This window comes from Delphinapterus leucas, chromosome 3 (assembly GCF_059928025.1).
Source record: "Delphinapterus leucas isolate spDelLeu-1000000601 "Yukka" chromosome 3, BTC_Dleu_Yukka2, whole genome shotgun sequence".
NCBI lineage: Eukaryota > Metazoa > Chordata > Mammalia > Artiodactyla > Monodontidae > Delphinapterus > Delphinapterus leucas.
The window spans coordinates 127,444,791-127,457,609 of NC_143131.1; the positions used below are offsets into that span (position 1 = coordinate 127,444,791).

The following is a 12,819-nucleotide window of genomic DNA, read 5'->3' on the forward strand; positions in this document are numbered from 1 at the left end:
TAGGTTCTCTGATTTTTAACTAACAAGAATGAAGAAGCAAATTCTTTGAAGTATTGAGAGCCAGAGGGTGCAGCAGGATGCATGGAAGTAATCTTGACCAGGAATCAATAAGATCTGTCTTCTGGGTCTAGCTTGAGTCACTGAGTCAAGTCCTTGAGTCACTACATGATTTGAGGCAAAGCATTTAACTACTCTGAACCTCAGTAGTAATAATACTTCATAGCATTGCTGAGAACATTAAATGAGATATTGGTAGAGTGTTTAGCACTGTGTGGTACTTTGCTTAATTAATTGCAACTCTTCTTACCTTTATACTTCTGGTACCTAACTCTGTAACCTTGGGCAGCTGTCTTTCTTCATTTGAATTCACTTTCTCCATTTCTAAAAACTGAACTAGTTAGTTGTATCTTAGGACCTTTCCAACTCTGACCTTTTAAGATACCATGAATTGGCCTTCTGCAAGCTGGTATCCTCCTGGCATTGTTGTGGTTATAATGGTCATCAGGATCTGACAGAGATTAGACTGTGGTGTTGATTCTGACTTGCTCTTTTCTTTTTGTTTTTTAAACACAGACTACTACGTACACCCGACGGGGCCATGGGACATGCACCAGCCCAGGCTGCTCCTTCACATATGTCACGAGGCACAAACCACCTAAGTGCCCTACCTGTGGTAACTTCCTAGGAGGGAAGTGGATCCCAAAGGTAAAGTTCATTGGCCATCACTGCTTTGGAAACCGCACAAAGTAGGCTTATTATTCCCTTTAAGAACAGATGACTTAAATTAATATTCATTTAATTTTCTGACGACACAGATAAGTCAGTTTCTTTCTTTTTAAGAAGAAAGAATAAAATGTTATCCGTAATCTCATACCATCCAAAGAAAAGCTATTGTTAAGATTTCAGTATATTTTCTTCCAGTCTTTTTCTGTGGATATACAAGTTCTGTATCTTGCCTTTTTTTCCTTTAACATATCATGCCATTAAATATTCTTCAAAAACATTATCTTTAATTGCTTCATAGTTTTCCATGAATGACTACACCATGTTAAATCATTCATTTCTTGTTAGGGTTACATTTTTAACAATCCACCCTCCACGCTGACTGCTTAGCTATTCACACGCACAGCGCACATCTCATTCCCTAGCTCAGAGTCCTTTTAGTTTCATATAGTTCCTATTAAAAGTGGAGGTCTTTAACCCGATATTCAGGTCTCCCATAGCATAATGTTCCAGATGTATACCTCTGTCTCCAAATAAATGGTGCTCAGTAAATAAATGAGCGTTAGAGCTGAGCCCCTGTGACGTTCAGTTCAGCACATGTTCGTTAACCTGTTGTATGCTGACTACATGAATCATACATACTTGCCACATTTTTGATATAAATTATTTAGGGACAAAAGGACTAGAATAGGTGGTTTTATAGAGAAGATGGTTTGGAAACATCAGTAGAATTTGGGTAGATAGAAGAGGAAAGAAGGCATTGTTTTCGTGAAAATAGCTTAGATTAGGATTGTGTTCGTCATGTGTTTGACTCATGGTCCAAACTCATTTCTGTAGAGAAAACTTAAATAGCAGCATACTTAAGTCCCTTTGGGCGGTTTCCACAGAATAACTCTCAGAAAATTACTGGATGGTGACTTTTGTCCTCTGGCTGAGTGTTGGAGTTCAGGATAGCACCAGTTTCGGAGGCAGAATAGGTTAATAATTAAGAATACAGTTCTGGAGTCAGCTTCCTCAGTTCAAACCCTACTTCCCAAGTATTTAGCTTTGTCACCCTGGGCAAGTCATTTTATGTCTCTGTTCTTGATTTAGGCTTCCTTTCATTTGTAAATGGAAGTTAACAATAGTGCCTACCTCATTAGGGTTATTGGAGGGGTCAGATGAAATGATCCATGCAAAGTGGATGGCACATTCCTAGTGTATTGAATATTTAATCCTCAGTAGGGCTTCACTGCTTCCATTGTTGGCAGCAATATAATTAATATTAACAGCAACAGTAGAGACAATTAACATTTCAAGGGGCAGGAAGTACCTAGGGCCTTGTGGAGTTTTTAGTGTGCACTGTGAAGCCATTTCATTTATTCCCACCCTAATTATTCTCCCAAAATGTACTTCCCCAGCTGCGGTAGGAAGATTGAATTGGATAGTTGTTGGACTCCTGCTTGGTCCTTCTTCATTGATGCACAGCAGGTCTGTCAAATGACCTTATTTCCTGTGCTTTTGCATGAAAGAGTGTAACCGATCCTGTGCCTAGTCTGCTTCAGATTCTGTTTTTACTTTGGTTTTCTTTCCTTTTTCATTTTGTCTTTTTTCCCCCCTTTGATTGAATAACTTTTGAGCCATTCTCTTTTTGAGATCAAACTCATGACATGAAAACAGTTTTTTTCTTAGCTACTTGTCCTGTCTTTACTTGCTAAGTCAGAATATTTTTCCCAAAGGTTTTTGCAAGAACTACCACGTAAAGAGTAGATACTGTGATTTCTAAATCTCATAGGAACAGAATACCTGAGTGTGAGAAGAAAAAAGGTAACAATGTAGCATCAGTGCACTTAAAATTTTAGAGATAAAGGTGACGTTGGTTATCAGCTAGCTCAACTCCCAAATTTCCAGCTAAGGAAAAAGAGATTCAGGAGAAGTGACTGGTTACATTCACATTGCTAGTTATGCTGTCGCCTTTTCCACTAAACCATACTTCTCAGGCATTGCTGTGCTGTTTACCTGCAGAATCTTAAGATTTCCTGAGTTCTGATTTTTGAAAGAGCAATTATAAATAGTTTCTAAAAGCTCCAGATGTGTCCATGCCAGTTAGGAAATGACTCACCTTTTCTTATATTGTTCTGGAGTTCATACTGGCTAAAATTAGCCCAAGGAGCATGTGGCACAGTTCCCAGTGAGTTGGATGGAACAAAAGATGGTATATAAGGCTCAAGGTATGGTATATAGCTCAAGGCCTCATTACTGTGGGCTCTCTGATAGCAGTAATTGAGGTCTCTGATCGAGGAACTGGTAGTATTTGCCTTCCATCTTGAAAGAAAGTGACATCTAAAAAGGGCAGGCTGAGTTAAGGAAATGTGAGATCACCAACTAGAGTTTTTTGCTCTGATTGCTTAAATATCCAGTCTTCCTGCAAAGAATTTTTGTCTATAGCCTACTTAGTGGGCAGTGTTCTGCTCAAAGATCTCATCTCAGGGGTTTAGTTTATCTTGTCTCCTGTTTTTCTGCTGACTCTTCCTTCTTTAGCATTCAGTAAGCTCAGTACAGTTTACTTGGAATTTTTCTTGTCCTCATGGTTTGTAATTGTGTGTTAGAATCTGAGAATGCTTTACTGGAGATTTCTTAAGGTCGTCTATATTGATTCTTAACCAGAGGCACCGTGTTGCCCAGAGGGACTTTTGAAATGTAAGGGGTTTTTGATAGTCAGTGACTGGGAGATAATACTGAAATTTAATGGCATTGGGCACAGATGCTGAATTTCCTGTGAAGTGCAGGGTATCCTGCCCCTCCACAATGAAGAGCTGGGCCACCCAAAAGGCTATCTTGCTGCTGTTGACAAACACAGAGCTCTCTTATTCCATAATGGGAAATGAGGAATCAGATGAAGCTTGCCTTAGGTGACATAAGCAATTAGGTTGAAGCAGAGCCTAGACAGAGTGCAGCTTTTGTGTTTTGTCTCCTCGTTTATAGTGCCTTTCGCTATTCACGTGGAAGGAAAAAACCTTTGAGACCTACCACAGAGATGACCACTGTTAATTTTTTTTTTTTTTTTTGGCCGTGTTGGGTCTTCGTTGCTGCGTGCAGTCTTTCTCTAGTTGCGGCGAGCGGGGGCTACTCTTCGTTGCAGTGCGCGGGCTTCTTATTGCGGTGGCTTCTCTTGTTGTGGAGTACGGGCTCTAGGCACGCGGGCTTCAGTAGTTGCAGCATGTGGGCTCAGTAGTTGTGGCATGGGGGCCCTAGAGCCTGCGGGCTCTAGCGTGCAAGCTTAGTAGTTGTGGCCCTCGGGCTTAGTTGCTCCATGGCACGTGGGATCTTCCCAGACCAGGGATTGAACCCGTGTCCCCTGTATTGGCAGGCGGATTCCTAACCACTGCACCACCAGGGAAGTCCACTGTTAAATTTTTTTAAGTGTCCTTGTGTACATGTATGTATGTAAACCTCAGGTCTGTCTGAGATAACAGCAGCGGGTATTTTTAGTGAGTCGGAACCTTTTCTAGCATGTAATTAATGTGTGTGATCTGATTTGACCCAGTGAGAAGTTTGTGGTGTATGTGTAAATCAGCCTTACGCTGACTTTTAGGACTCAACCTGAAAGAATCTGGGAAAAAGATGAGAGTTTTCCCCAGTGGAGTTGGAAGCATTCAGTCTTTGCGACATTGTGACCACATTGTGATTAAGTGAGTCTCATAAAGGGACCACCAAGATAAACAACTTAATACTTCTAGGCCCAATGTGGCAGTATGTCAGCCTCTTTGTAGACATAAAGGAGAGGGCCTTGAACAATCAAAGGTCGAGGTAAAACAATGTCAGCATTTGTTCGCTGAAATCTGAAGAAACATGTCGTTAAGAAATTTATTAGAATAGGCTTATCCTAACTCGGACATTGAATACAGTGGTGAAAGGGAACTGGAATCAGAAGACTTAGGTTCAGGCCAGTTTTATACTTGGGACCTGAAGTCAGCCTCTTCCTTTCTCAGCCTCAGCTTCTTATATGTTGCCCATACATTATTGTTACAAGGGTCAAATGAGAGAATATTTGTAAATGTGTTGTCAACTGTAAAATGTTATATGCATGAAAGGTTTTCTTTTTTTTTCTAGGAAAAGCCAGCCAAAGTCAAAGTGGAATTGACTTCTGGAGTCTCCTCCAAAGGCTCTGTGGTTAAAAGAAATCAGCAGCCTCTCACCTCCGAGCAAAATTCTGCTAAGGAAAACTCTTCCAACCTGACTCTGGAGAACTCAGAAGCTGTAAGCCAGCTCCTAAGTATAGCTCCTCAAAGAGACGTGGGTGAGGAGAATGAGTGGGAGGAAGTGATCATCTCAGATGCCCATGTTTTGGTCAAGGAAACTCCTGGGAATCGTGGTACAGCAGTCATTAAGAAGCCAGTGGTCAAGAGTGGTGTGCAGCGTGAGGTCTCTCTGGGGACAACTGAGAATGACAGTCCTGGACTAGACGTGCCACCACCAGCTGAGGGGACCAGCACCTCCAATTCACTCCCTGCTCCTAAAAAGCCTACAGGGTAACCCAATGTGTTTATTTTTTTCCCCCTATTTTTAAAAATATTTATATGTTTATTTATTTATTATTTTTTTTGGCTGCATCAGATCTTAGTTGCGGCACATTGGGATCTTTTGTTGCGGCGTGTGGGCTCTTCGTTGCTGTGCGCTGGCTTCTTTCTAGTTGTGGCGCGTGAGCTCCAGAGCGTGCAGGCTCAGTAGTTGCAGCATGCGAGCTCTCTAGTTGTGGTGCGCAGGCTCCAGAGCACGTGGGCTCTGCAGTTGTGGCATGCAGGCTCTGTAGTTGTGGTGCGTGAGCTTAGTTGCCCCGCGGCATGTGGGAATCTTAGTTCCCTGACCAGGGATCGAACCGGCGTCCCCTGCATTGCATTGCAAGACAGATTCTTAACCACTGGACCGCCAGGGAAGTCCCCCAATGTGTTTATATATTACAGCATTGTGTTTAGAACAGCAGCTTGTGTAGTGCCCTGTGTTTATTTTGTCCCATGTCCTTACAGCATTCCTGAGAGAGATAGCAGAGCCCAATTCGTCGTTTGTATTTTAGAGATACAGAAGCTGAGGCCTAGAGACATTTATTTGCCTGTCCTCCTACACTCTGCTGTCTATTCACTGCTGTCCCGTTCCTTATACATCTCTTCTTGTCAGTCTCCCTAAAGCAGTTATTACAGAGTCTTGTTGGTACAGGCTGTGGGCAATGTTACAAACCTAGTATCCAATTCTGGATACTGCATTTGAAAAGAGAAGCCTTTTTAGGGCATCTTTATATAATAATGATTCCTGTCCTGGTGGTCAGAGAACTAAATTCTGGTTGTGACTCTGTCCAGGGCTTCTGTTTGACCGTGGGCATAGTCACTTCATACCCATTTTCCCCTCTGAAAAATCTTGAGTTGGGTGTTATAAAAGAGAATCGTATCCTCAATGGCTGACCACACAGCCTGAAAAAGGTTGTGTGTAAAGCTTGCAGCCCAGTGCCTTGCAGATAGGAGAGGTCCGTAAGTGTGGGCTGTTTTTCCTCCCTTCCTTGAAGGCTTTCTCACCTTAGAGGCTTGACTGAATTCTCCATGTATGTAGCTCCTTTACAGAGGCAGCTATGGTCTTAAAATGGAAGGCTCTTTTTTGTTTATATCATTGGTTCTCAAAGGGGAGCAGTGCCCCAGGGGACATTGTGGCAATGTTTGGAGACATGTTTGGTTGATACCACTGGGGAGGGAGTGCTACTGTCATCAAGTGGGTAGAGGCCAAGGATGCTGCTAAACATCCTACAATGCACAGGACAGCCTCTTGCAACAGAGAATTATTTGGCCCAAAATGTTAGTAGTGCCAAGGTTTAGAAGTTCTGGTTTATATTATTACGAGTAAAAAACTTTTATTGTTGAATAGAAAATATATTCACATAGTTCAGACTGAAAAAGTGTAAGGAATATATACTGAAACAAATCTCCTTTCTGTCCCATCCTTGGGTGCTCCATTCCCATTTCCCAGAGACAATATTCCCAACTTTCTGTGTTTTTGGAGATAATTTTAAGTATATGCAAACAAATAGGAGGTATTTGTGTTTATAATTAATATCGTTAAATTTTAGAAGTCAAGATGTCGAAGTATGTATGTCACGCTACCATTTGTGTAAAGAAAGGTAGGGAAAAAATACATGTGTGTACACACACACATATATATATATATACACGTACATAGTTGACTCTTGAATAGACATGGACTTGAACTGCGTGGGTCCACTTACACGTGGATTTTTTTCAGTATGTATGTACTACAGTACTACATGGTGTGCAGTTGGTTGAATCTGCCAGATGTGGAACCCTGGATATGGAGGGCTGTGAAGTTATCAGTGGACTTTTGACTCCGTGGGGGTCAGTGCCCCTAATACATGCTGTTCAAGGTCAGCTGTGTGTGTGCGTGTGTGTGTTATATATATTTTCCCCCCCCACCTTTCTTCACACAAATGGTAGCATAACATACATACTTTGACATCTTGTCTTTTAAAATTTAACAGTATACTTTGAGATGGTTCCGTGTCCTTAGAGAACTTTGGGGCAGGTGAAGCACTTTAGCAAATGTGTATTGAGGCCTTCTGTGGGCAGGCTTTATGCTCAGCACTGGAGCTACAAAGATGAAGAAAACATGAACCTTGTTCCCCAGGGTCTCTCAGCTGCCCTCATGTGGGAGACTGATGCACTTTAAATACTTGGGCTGATTAGAGGGAGACTAGATGTTATAACTACAGTAGCTATTGATATCCCTCACTGTAGGCACTGTTTTGCACTTTTTTATCTTCATAATGACCCCATGAAGTACATGTAATTGCATACTACAAACGAGGTAAACAGAAGAGTAAGATTTCTTGCCCAGGGTTACACAGCTATTTAATGGTTTAATTAATGTCTAAAGCCTGACAGTTTAACCAGGACATTATTCTAATAAAGTGCTATCTGAAGATTGCACTTCGGTTTTCTTCCCCCTGGTCTGGAATTTCTAGGAGAGCTCCCTTCTTGTTCTTTTTCAGAGTTGACCTGCTTATTCCTGTGCCCAGAGCCCCAGAGCTTAAAGGCAGAGCACGGGGCAAGCCCTCGTTACTGGCTGCAGCAAGACCCATGAGAGCAATTCTTCCAGCCCCAGCTAACGTGGGTCGAGGCAGCAGCATGGGACTGCCCAGGGCCAGGCAGGCCTTTCCCCTGAGTGGTAAGGTCTGGGACAGATTCGGGAGGAGGGACTCTCTAAAGGGAAGGGGACAGGAGTGGGGGTTGAGCATGGAGATGAGAGACTTAGGGAGACTCTGAATGCACTTAAGTCACCAGTCTGGCTCCTGGTTGTTTCAGATAAGACACCCTCTGTGAGGACTTGTGGCCTGAAGCCAAGCACGCTGAAGCAGCTGGGCCAGCCCATCCAACAGCCATCTAGCACTGGTGAGGTGAAGGTAAGACCCTTTCCCCAGAGGGGGAGCCATCTGTTGGGGGGGTGGCTGGCAGCTCCGAGAACAGGGCTTCCACTGAGTGTCTCAAAGCCATAGGCAAAAAGCCTATTCTTAACACTGGTAGAACTGTGGGAGGAGGGTTAGCATGAATGAGTTATCTGTTTTTTAATTAGTTTCTTTTTCTGGTTATAAAAATGAATGCATGTTTTAAAATTTTTATTTAGAAATAATTAAAACAAGAAAAGTTGCAAGAGTAAAAGTAGTACAAAGAGCACCCATGTACTCTTTACCTAGTTACCTATTGTTAACATATTAGCCCATTTTGCATTATGATTTGTGCTCATTTGTCTTCCCCATTGTGTGTGTGTGTGTGTGTGTATGTATGTATGTATGTTTAAAATACACATAATTGAAAGGTAACATGGCCTTTTACTCTTTAATGCTTCAGTGTGTATTTCCTAAGACTAGAGATATTCTGTTACTGAAACATTGATACTTTATCATTTGTATTCCAGTTTCGTCGGTTTTATCCAGTTGTGTCCTTTATAGCATTTTCTACGTTAGAACAGGATCCGATCTAGGATTATATGCTGCATTTAGTTGTCATGTCTTTTTAGAAAAAATGAATGCATGGTTGTTATAGAAAATAAAGAAAATTCAGGTAAGGCAGAAAGAAAATAAGTCTCTTCTGATCCTGCCACCCAGAAATAACTGTTACTGATGGTCTGGTGTGCGCTCATTCAGCCAAGTTCTTTCCTGCATTAGTCTGTGTTTATCTTTTAAATGTAATTTTTTAAACCTAAAAGCATGGCTCTTTCTCCATGTACTGGTTTGTAACCAGTACAGTTCATTCCATTTAATGATAGAGCTATTAAAGATTTCTCAGGTGTCAAAAGTGCATGTGTTCAAGTATATTTATTATTAGATTTTTTTTTTTTTTAGTTCTTTTGCCATTTGTGACTTGAATATGATCAAAGATCCCTAAATCAGCACTTTTGAGAGCATGACCGTCAGTAACAAACACATTTCTACATCACAGCCCTGTAAATATATACATATATATACACATTAAAAGTTTAATGAAGCTATGCCCTTATTTTATGCAGTCATTTTTCCATTTCTTTTTCCAAAATGCTGGTTTCAGCCCATTAAGTTAATTTCACAATCCCTCAGTTTGAAATTGAAAACCCTGACATGGACCACATTGGAATAGGAATATCAAGTCTGCCATCTCCCTTGCCGTGTGCTCTCTGTCAGGTAACTGCTTTTGTTTGATAGTTCTAAGTTTGCCCCAACAAGGCTATCGGCCAGCTTCTATTTTGAAGGTTGATCTGTTTTCACCCAAATGTGGTGTCACCACTGGGTGCACGTGTGATCTTGGGGAATAGAAGGACGGTAATCGAGTCTGCTTCAGCTGCTTCCTAGATTTCCAGCCCTTAGATTCCCTTCATGCGTGTAAATTCCCAGTCTTCTGTGTAGTTTCCTTTTAATTGGCAAATTGGATATTTGTTAAAAAGCCATAAACCCCTTTACTAGTCTTAAACCAGTTAAGTTACATGAAATCTTATGTTCTGAAGATTAACTTAAATTCATTATTACAGAATAATTATTTTTAATTTAGAATGCTTTCTTCATCTTTTCTTTTTTACATTCCATATAGAACATTTGAAAATTTTTATAGATAGTGGTAAAATGGAAAACAACCATGATCTTTCCCTCAACCTGTGACATTTTAGTGAATAATCTTTCAGACTTCTTGCGTTTTTTTTTTTTTTTTTTTTTTTTTTTGACTGTGCCATGCAGGTTGCAGGATCTTAGTTCCCTGGCCAGGGATTGAACCCAGACCCCCAGCAGTGGAAGCGTGGCATCCTAACCACTGGACCACCAGGGAATTCCCCAGACTTCTTTATGTCAGCATAATTCAACCACATAGTTGTGTACAGAGCTATTACATGCTTTTCTCACTTGATAGTAGTTGTAAATCAGACTCATAGTGTTTCTGGTATGCAGTGTTAGAAGCTGTGCAAAAGAGTGTGGGAACCCCTGGAGTTGAAAGTGACACTCAACCTTTGGTGGGCTGGTGACTGCTGACTAGCATTCCAGAGGGCTCATTTGGAACATAGCTCTACAAATGCCTGGGCAACTGTTTCCTCAACCTGTTTCAGGACACAGGACCTCAGGAGTTTGACTGAGGTTCAGAAGCACTAAAATAATTTGTTTTGATCTACAGCTACCAAATGGCCCAGCCAACAGGACATCTCAGGTGAAAGTTGTAGAGGTCAAGCCTGATATGTTTCCTCCATATAAGTATAGCTGCACCGTCACACTGGTAAGTGCAGACAGGTGATGGGTTGACATAGAGGTGGTTTGATTGTGTGGTTGAGGGTGAGTAGGAGTCTGAGGTGGGTGGGGAGTGGTACTTGGGAGTGAGAGTAGGGTGAGGCCTAGATCATAGATTCTGAAGATCCTGTCATTGGTACAGATGATAGCTACTGGGTGAATCATCTAGGTTTGCTCTTTTTCCCAGATGAGATCCATGAAGTGTAGGCCAGCTGAGACCAGGATATTTCTTTTGAGAGTAGCTGGAGATGAGAATCCAGTCTAGCTTCAACATTCAGCAGTCTTTGGACCTTTTAGCCTCAAAAGTGTGGTCTACATATAAGTTTGAGAAATGTATTTTTTTTCCTCCCTAAAACAGAGTCACATTCAGTACTAGTATCTGAAAGGGTTTGAGAAGTGCTTTAGTGAAGCAACTTTTGTTTAGCCTGGTGTTTCTCACCAAGGTTTTCTCTCCCCGACTTTTATTTTTAACATAACACGTTAACATCCCAATAAATGAATGTGTGACTCTGGGGTCGTCCTTTTGCAGGGTAAGCAGCCTAGAGCAGTGGAATAAACACTGGGTGTCGAAAGACCTAGTCCAAAAGTGGTTGTGGCTCTGCTGCTAGCATGGCATCTAACCTTGAGCAAGGCTCTTTCCTTCTCTGGTCCTCAGTTTTCACTGTCTGTAAAATACTCTGTTGGCTTAGAAAGCATGTTAGGGCTTCTCTTGCTCAGCGTTCTCTAATTTTGTTGATCCTTAAGGTACCAATCAGCCAGGTATCATTTGGCAGTTTCCCTGGATGAGTAAGATACACAGATCTTGAGAAAGGAGCTAGATTTTTAAAAATTCAGAAACTTTATTGAGCACCTGCTCTGTGCCATGCCCTGTGCTAGGATTCAGTAGCAACAAGGCAGCGCATAGTATGGTGGGTCAGTGCCTCATCTGGCCTGATCCTTGGGGAGAGTGTCTGTCTTATCCTAGAGAGCTGCTCAGGCTTCTTCTTCTAAAGACCTAATTACTACCTTCTCCATGCCATCCATCCCTTCACTACCTCTTCCGTTTGGCTATGAGAGGCCACTAGGGATACCATCTGGTAGGAACTGCCCAGGACCTTCTCTTCGGCTAATTAGACTGTAGCTTGTTGTAGGAGTCTAGGTGCCAGAGGTTTGAGCTTAAATAGTCCAGAAGTCACAATTTATCTTTATTGGAGCTTGAAATCTTCGGTTCACCACAGTCTCTGGCACTCTGTTAGAACAGGCCTGTTTCACTCTGCTGATTGCCTGGACCCTGAAGGCAGTTGAATTTCTGACCTTTGAGATTCAACTCACTTGTTTCACAGATAGGGAAGGACTTGCCACAATTATTTAGGCTGTATTAAGACTGAAAGGGGATAGCTGCAGAAAAAGTGTCTTGTTGCTTCAAGGCTCTTGGAGAGTTCGTCTAAATCTGGTTTTGTGATTGCCCTCTCTGTTTTACCCACAGCAGGTCATCCTGATTCTCGGCTCTGCCCAGGTGTAAGTTGACTTGTAGAATTGAACTGCAGTCTTACTTTTTTAGGATTTGGGCCTGGCTACATCAAGAGGTCGGGGAAAGTGCAAGAATCCCTCTTGTAGCTATGTCTACACCAATCGGCATAAACCGCGGATTTGTCCCAGCTGTGGTTTTAACCTTGCTAAAGACCGGACTGAGAAAACCACCAAGGTTCTCGTGAGTTCCTTCCCCAAACACACCCCGCAGCCTTGGATTGGGCTCTGTTAGCAGACCAGCTTTAGGAGAAATAAAAGGATTTCTTAGTACACAGTAGTAGTTAGCACCCGAACTGGAACCAAGTTACAGGTTCTGAACCTGGGCAAGTGCCTTCTTTCTGGGCTTCCTTGTCCTCTTTGCCAAGCTGTGGGGACTGACCAGATACCTTGATCTCTGTGAACCTTCTAGCTCAGTGGACCAAAAGTTCATTCACGGGGGTGCCGGGGGGAAGCCAACACAGGCCTTAAAGAGGATTCTGAAGAAGAGAGAGGTGGAAGGGTTACATCCTTTTAGCTCTGAGGCTGGTGAAGGGCCTGTAAATAGAATTTTGGTAAATACAGAGTGCCAACCCCAGGACATTGTAGATGAGATTACTGCTTCTCAGGTTTCTTGCAGAGCATTTGGCCAACCACAAAGCTTTACTTCTAGCAGTGTTGGCAGGCCTCCTCCCTGAAGTTGGACCAAACTGTTTGGATAGTAAAACACATTCTACTTGGCTTCTTAGGGCTTGTTTTTGTTGTTGTTGTTTGTTGGTTTATTAGAACCAGGGAAAATAGGCAGTTTCAGAGGGCCTCTGAATTTCCACATGTGA

The 12,819-nt window shown here is 42.2% G+C and overlaps 1 protein-coding gene across 6 annotated transcripts in view; it reads left to right on the top strand.

Moving 5' to 3' along the window:
- The window catches only part of HMGXB3 (HMG-box containing 3), a 58,513-nt gene that overhangs the window by 14,915 nt on the left and 30,779 nt on the right, over positions 1 to 12,819 (top strand). For 2 of the 6 annotated variants that reach the window (XM_022590098.2, XM_089909545.1), the window contains exons 6-13: positions 574 to 705; positions 4,816 to 4,962; positions 5,059 to 5,234; positions 7,751 to 7,926; positions 8,064 to 8,161; positions 9,332 to 9,415; positions 10,389 to 10,487; positions 12,039 to 12,188. In XM_022590098.2, coding sequence (XP_022445806.1) covers positions 574 to 705; positions 4,816 to 4,962; positions 5,059 to 5,234; positions 7,751 to 7,926; positions 8,064 to 8,161; positions 9,332 to 9,415; positions 10,389 to 10,487; positions 12,039 to 12,188 — 1,062 coding nt within the window. Of the gene's footprint in view, positions 1 to 573; positions 706 to 4,815; positions 5,235 to 7,750; positions 7,927 to 8,063; positions 8,162 to 9,331; positions 9,416 to 10,388; positions 10,488 to 12,038; positions 12,189 to 12,819 lie in introns of all 6 variants that reach the window. The other 4 variants (XM_089909542.1, XM_089909543.1, XM_022590094.3 and 1 more) reach the window with 4 other exon arrangements.